This window comes from Motacilla alba, chromosome 13 (genome assembly GCF_015832195.1).
Source record: "Motacilla alba alba isolate MOTALB_02 chromosome 13, Motacilla_alba_V1.0_pri, whole genome shotgun sequence".
Classification (NCBI taxonomy): Eukaryota; Metazoa; Chordata; class Aves; order Passeriformes; family Motacillidae; genus Motacilla; species Motacilla alba.
In genome coordinates this window covers 9452563-9459471 of record NC_052028.1, presented here as the reverse complement: position 1 = coordinate 9459471, position 6909 = coordinate 9452563, and the positions used below count along the sequence as shown (strand labels likewise).

General features: G+C 42.1%; 1 protein-coding gene across 1 annotated transcript; it reads left to right on the top strand.

The window, feature by feature from the left end:
* The first annotated feature begins 1901 nt into the window (after positions 1 to 1901).
* On the top strand, positions 1902 to 6187 carry LECT2 (leukocyte cell derived chemotaxin 2). Its single transcript, XM_038150332.1, has 7 exons — positions 1902 to 1989; positions 2561 to 2693; positions 3578 to 3729; positions 4243 to 4413; positions 4749 to 4863; positions 5403 to 5554; positions 5950 to 6187. Exons 1-7 carry the CDS (start codon positions 1944 to 1946, stop codon positions 6138 to 6140), a joined length of 960 nt encoding a protein of 319 aa, XP_038006260.1. The 5' UTR covers positions 1902 to 1943; the 3' UTR covers positions 6141 to 6187.
* The last annotated feature ends 722 nt before the right edge of the window (positions 6188 to 6909 follow it).

The window sequence follows — 6909 nt, the reverse complement described above, 5'->3', positions numbered from 1 at the left end:
CCTTTCCTTCACAAGACTTTGTAGAGCAGATTGAAGTGCTGCAATTCTTTCCTTGGTAAAATTTGGAGCATGTGAGCTCACAGGAGTCTATAAAAATCAGTAGTTTTTCAAGGCAGGTCTGCCCTGGGCTAAAGTTATCTAATGAAGTATTTAAAACTCTCCCTCTGCAAACTGAAATAAATCAGAAATAAAATATGGTTGAGAGAGATCATTATTGCAGAAATCCCACTGGACACCCCTCAAATGGGCTTGGCTAGGCATCCCCTGAAAAAAAAATCTTTATTTTTAAGTGGTTTTGATTGCAGTAGGGAAAAAGCTTGCAGCAGCCAGTACAGAGCTAGCCAAGCTCAGAAACACTTTACAGCCTCTCTGCTATGAAATCCTCATTGAAAATGCCACCCATACCACCTCCCCTGCTGACTCCTGCTGTTAAGGAGAGCTGAGAAGGTTTGAAGAGAGCTTGTGTCAAATGAAGGAGAATAAGCAATGAATGTTGTTTCTGGCAAGGATCATACAAAGCCACACATCCCATCTTTCAGCTCAGGGATAAGCAGCATTCCCAAACCCTGAATACCCACTGAGAACCCTTACCAGCACATTGTGTCATTTAGCAGCCAAGACTGCATTATATGAAGCAAATTACAACCAAAAGCCCCATCCAAACTGGACTGAAGGGACCTAACTTTTACATAAATATCTGTTTGGTGGTTAGGAGTGGGGAAACCAGCAGCTCTTCCTGGCAGCATGGAGAAGAAAGCAGCAGGGATAAAACCAGCCAAACCACTTGTCATAACCCCAGGGAGGGCTAAAAGATTGTTTGGGGATTAAATATTGGCTGTAAGGAAAAGCTTGGAAGCGCAAGTGAAAAATTTGTCTCCAACTGCTTGTTCCATGGAGGTTTTCAGAAAACACAATGTACAGATGCTTTTGCAAACTGGAAGTGGGGCAGAGACACATCTGTTTCTTCTCTGAATAAAATCTGTGGGACTTCTAGAGGTTTCTGTAACTTGAAATATCAAATAATTTATGTGAAAGCACCATGCCTCGTTTAAATTTCTTATTATCAAAGACATGTGTGTAAAGAAAATCTAATGCTTTTTTGTAAGTAGTGCAGAAAAAAACTGAAGGATTGCCAGAGACACAAACCAAGAAGGTACTGAAGGCATCACTTTAAAACCTAGAATTACTGAACTCCAGGTCAGTTTTGCCCATGCAACATGGGTTTGAACTGTTTTTTCAGAACTTGAAGATGTTTTAATAAGTATTACACTGTTAAAAACCCAGGGTATCAGTGAACAGACTTCAAGAATTTAAGTGAAATAAATGACAATTTCAGCTGAACCAGAAAAAAGAAATGTTTTGGTGCAAAAGCATCTGTTTTTCTTTGCACAAGGGAATACTCATTGACAAAAAACACTTCCTGTGTTCTCAGTCACAAAGCTCTGGTGGGCACAAACACCCAGGGACAAATGAGCAGCAAAGGATAAATTGGTGACATCCACTCTGGATATTTGCTGCACAAATGAGCAGCAAAGGATAAATTGGTGACATCCACCTTTTCCCTCCAGCTCAATCCTCTTAACCACATTTGTGGTTCCTACCAATTTTGGCCTAAATGTGACCTTACTCCAGGATAGGGAAGAAAAGGTGTTAAGAAACAGCTCAACCAGAGTTTCCTGAATTGTGAGGTCATTTCCATCTCTTACTGTTAAGAGCCCAATTATTTTATCCATCTTTCCCAACCAGCCTTAACAACTGTCAGAGCCTGCAGACCACCACAGTGCCCAATATGGCAACACCACCAGCCTGGAGCTGCAACACTTTGCTTGAGACTGATTGGCCAAGACAACGGACTTGGGCTTTCAAAAGCACATAAATACCTCAGGTGGCAGCTGTTCAATGTCTTTGACTGGATCAAAGAACACGGGTGACACGGCCCCAAAATGCCAGCTCTCAGTCTGGTCACTCTGGTCAGCTTGGTGTCCACTGGTGAGTTGAGATTGCTGTAATGCAGCTGGGCTTCACTGGGTTTAGGCAGACAATAATGAATTACTGAAATTCACTTGAGCATAAATAATGCTGAGGTTTTTTCCCTCTAGTTTTATGAGGAATGATGGCAATGTGGACAGTTATGACTATTATAAAATATGGAATTAGGCGTGCATTAATAGACATATATTGAAGTAGTTGGAGGTTTCAAAAATAATAATAAAATCATTAAGGTTTGAAAATACCTCTAAGATCATCAAGTCCAACTATCAACCCAGCACAATTAGAAAATAAAAATAGTTTATTTCACAAACTATTTTAAAATGTCTTTATCTGTAGCTTTGCCTTATTTTTGGTGTATATACCTTAAAGTAAGACATCAGGAAAAAACTGATCAAGTCTATCCAGCAGGTTGTAGAATGTCCTTTTACCTACAGTTTCTGAAATGACAAACTCCTTGGAGCTCACGTCTTTCCCTTCAAACACCCTATTTTGTACCTGAACGCTTTCTGTTGCACTGGACTAAGAACATGGTTGAATTTTTCCTGTTTTTCCTCTCTTCCATGTGAAGTTTTCACCGAGCAGCTGGATGCACACCCGCCCCAACAGCAGCACAGGCACTGGGCACAGATCTGCAGCGGGAACCCCACCAACCGCATCCGCGGCTGCGACAGATACGGCTGCGGGAATTTCGGCGCTGACAGGTAACACAGCTGCCTGGCCACCGGGGCTCACCTGGCTTTCCTAAATAAATGTGCAGGCACGAGAAAGACTACAGCTCCACAGAGCTGGCACTCCGAATGACAGAATACTGTTGTCTGCAGGACCTCTTGCTGATTTTTTTGGGATATTCCTTGGCAATCTTACAGAAGCACAGTGATACCACTGCTGACGACAGATGCAGGGGAGAAGGAGCAGGGCTGTTACATGAATCACAGAAAGAGTAAAGGAAATGGAAGTATTTCAAGGATTTGTGTCATTTACCCTTGTTGCATATACTCCAGAAATTTAACCAACACTCAGCAACAGCTTACAGGAAGCTGAGTAGATTCGATTCACAATTCAATTACACAAACTAAAAATCTGTCAGCATCGCTGTCTTTAAGTAGGGACCTCATAAAACAACAGGTTATATTTCTCTGAAAAAATGCTTTTATATGTAGAATGACTCCCACATTTTCTTGTCTTCTCCTCCCCTGAGGCTCTAAAAGTGTCCATCTTCATCATGCAACTTCCAAATTTCTAAGTGAGAAAATGCCAGCCAAGATTCTATTTTACATGGCACACATGTTTTTTGGGATAAAATGGTACTTTTCCATAACAGTTTGAAATACCGCATGAACTCGGGAAAATAAAAAATAAGCTTAAATTTGAAAGTTCATCCCACTCTGAAGAAGGTCCGAGTAATGTGAACAATTTGCAACAACAACAACAAAAAAAGATGCTTCAAGCTTGCTACTTCTGTTCAATTTCATTGCAGGTAAAAAATTTTTGTTAGACAAGCTTCAGCTATCATCCTGCATTGTGACCAATTGATACATAGCATTAACCTTGAGAGATGTCCCTAATTATGTATTTCTGCCTCCAGGCACAGTGGCAAAGGAAAGCATGCGGGTGTGGACGTCATCTGCTCTGACGGAGCCACGGTGTACGCTCCCTTCAGTGGGCAGCTCTCGGGACCCATCCGCTTCTTCCATAATGGAAATGCCATTGATGATGGAGTCCAAATCAGGGGATCAGGCAAGTAATTAACAGTGGGTGTGCTGTGAAATGTGCACAAGTAATCACTTCATTTACTTGAGCAAGGTTTCTGTGGTTCTTTGATTCAAGCACAGCGTTGATTAATCTTACATCCTCTCTGGTACGCTGAAATATTGGAAGACAGCACCAGCAGGATGTAGTCCTTTCCTATGCTTTTCTTGGAGAGGAGGGAAGAAAGGAGTTGAAAAACAGGTAGCAGGAAAATAACAATCCCAAATCAAAAAATAGGAAACAGTAAAAATAAAGCACCGGAAATATATCCTCAGTTTTGCTGAGAGGATGTTTTCCTGTCTCTATTTTCCAACACCCTTTTTTCCTTTTTGCCCTGGCAAATATAGTAATTTTGATTTCACCATTGTTGGTACCTCGACTACATTTCTGCTTCATCCTAACAGCCTCCAGTAAGAGGCTGGCAGGGAATGCTGCTTGCTCACCCCAGGAGAAGATGCAGCTGATGTTTCCTGACCCTGCTTCCTCTCCCGTCTCTCCCAGGTTACTGTGTGAAGCTCGTCTGCATTCACCCCATCCGGTACCACGGCCAAATCCGCAGAGGGGAACAACTGGGGAGAATGCTGCCAATGCAAAAAGTATATCCTGGCATTATTTCTCATATCCACGTTGAGAACTGCGACCACTCTGATCCTACTCATCTGCTTACACCTGGTAAAAAAACCCTTAGCAACAGAAAACACAACTCAGAACACGAGTAGATTTGTACTCCAGGACCTGTGATAGTCTTTTTGAAATGTTGTATTTAAAGCATTTTCTTATATTAAATGACCTTAATCTAGAAATATTACCATCCAGCTTAGGTCTACATTCCATTTACATTTCCTATAGGATTACAAATCTTATGGAGAAATATCCAACTAGAAGCATGAGATGTAATGTCAGCATGTTCTTACCTAACTGTAAATCAAACACAGTAGTTGCAAACATGCAAGTGATAAAACAATCTGGAAGTTAACTTTGATGTGCTGTGTTCCTGTGTTCCAAAGCTGTTCCACCACTGCCACAACAGGACAGGAGCTGGGCTGCAGTGTGTGCTGGGAACCCTACCAACGAGATAAGAGGCTGTGATAAGTATGGCTGTGGATACTATGGAGCTCCAAGGTAATATAATAATTGGAACACGTGGGGTTTTGTTGTACTTCCACTGAAGTAAGAGTTAAACTTTGTTTAGGTCACATAAAAATTACAGCTTTGAAGGATTGGACTTTAGAAACTTTTAGGCTGCCCACATTGTTCATGACACCACTGCTTGGAGCTTTTTATCAGAATAAGCCATGCCTGACCTGACCTAGTGTTGGGAACACTCCTGACTCAAGTAGAGGGTTGGGCTTGATGTTCTTCACACAGCCAAATTTTCTGTGACTCTGTAGTCTTTTAGACTCTATTTATTAGCCTCTATGGTCTAGTATTTTTATTAGACTCTATGGTCTTTATTTAAAGACCTGGAAGAAAGGCATTTTTCCCCAACATTTTTCTCCCCCCTACATGACATTGCCTCACCTACACCTTTGCAGATCCTTCAGCCAGTTTGCTGACACTGTTTTTGTCCTAACAACACGTTAGGACACCATGTGCTGCCTAACCTCTCTCTGCAGCACTGGGCCTGAGCAGAGGCTTCTGTAAGATGTGTTTGTTTTCAGACGCAGTGGCAAAGGGAAGCACCGGGCAGTGGATGTCATCTGCGCTGACGGGGCCACCGTGTACGCTCCTTTCTCTGGCCAGCTCTCTGGGCCTGTTAAATTCTTCCACAATGGAAATGCCATTGACGATGGAGTCCAAATCAGGGGATCAGGTAAACAGCTGTCATTTAACATTTATTTATCTTGAGCTCATATAGGATGCATTACCTTGCAGTTAGCCAAGTAGTTTAGCCATGTTTTCTTCTATCCACCTAAATTCAGAACTTTTTGCTCCTGCTACAAGGCAAATAACTGAGTTCTGCAGAATGTCTTCTCCTTTCCTACAGCACAAATTCCCACCTTCTCCTTGCCTTCCATCTTCTACCAAGTCAATGACTCCAACCACTACCTAATTTTTATGACCACAGTATTTCTGCTATTTCAGTATTTCCACTGTTGCTATGTCAGTGGAAGGACAAGACAGATATTGTTAATATTTCTGAAATATAGTACAGAAGAACAAATGCTTCAACCTCATATGAGGTTTCCCCTCTTGTTTTTTCACCAGGGTTCTGTGTAAAACTGCTCTGTATCCATCCCGTAAGATACAATGGTGCAATTTCCAAGGGACAAGTCCTTGGGAAAATGCTGCCCATGCAAAGAGTATTTCCTGGGATCACATCTCATATTCATATTGAGAACTGCGACCACTCGGATCCTACAAGCAATCTTGAAAGGGGGAAAGGGCAAAGAGAGTGAAATGGAAACGCAGTAAATTCCAAATAAATCCATCTCAGCATCCAAAAGTTGTTTTTCTTCCCATGTACAACAGTTTACACTATCACCTACTCCATGCTTTGAGCCTTACACAAGCAGCGTCTGTTGGATGACAACAGGGACAAATCAAAAAAATATTTGAGTTTTTGTTGGAATTTGCATTACCAGAGAATTAGGAAATTAGCAATGATTAGCTATAAGCTTTCTCAAAGTCTGAAAAATCAGCTAATATGCAAAGTGCTCACTCCCTCCTGTGGCAGAGAAGGCGCATTCCTGTCAGCTTCTCCCCCAAGCACCAGCTGGCCTCACTTGCTCAGATCAGGGAGAACAACAAATGCTCTAAAAAATCCCCAACATTCATCAATGCAGGCCTGTTTAACTGGAAGCTTGGAGCTGGAACAAGCTGGCGTTAAACAGCCACATTTGATTACCTGAAAGGTCTTTTCCAACCTCAGCGATTCTGTGATTCGTGGCTTCACAGAAACACTGCCTTTGTGACAGGGACTGAGAGAGGGACAATATCCAAAGCAGCCTTTTAAGAGCTTCCCCCTGAACTGTAACTCTGTCCCCAGTGTTTATAAATACACTAGCACTGTTCTGTTGGCTAGAGGGAGGACTCTAGGACTTCCCAACAACTCACAAGCTTTGTCCACACTCCATCTTATGGTCTGCATGCCAGAAATCAGGATTCAGGCACAAACCTGAAATGACAATGACTAATTTGTCATTCTCCAGTCTCTCCCAAGGCTTG

Bases quoted from the DNA above. Each gene is read 5' to 3' on its own strand.
- LECT2 (XM_038150332.1), top strand. From the start codon at position 1,944: ATGCCAGCTCTCAGTCTGGTCACTCTGGTCAGCTTGGTGTCCACTG. The intron at 1,990-2,560 runs GTGAGTTGAGAT...TTCCATGTGAAG, and splicing joins GGTCAGCTTGGTGTCCACTG to TTTTCACCGAGCAGCTGGAT. The intron at 2,694-3,577 runs GTAACACAGCTG...TTCTGCCTCCAG, and splicing joins GGGAATTTCGGCGCTGACAG to GCACAGTGGCAAAGGAAAGC.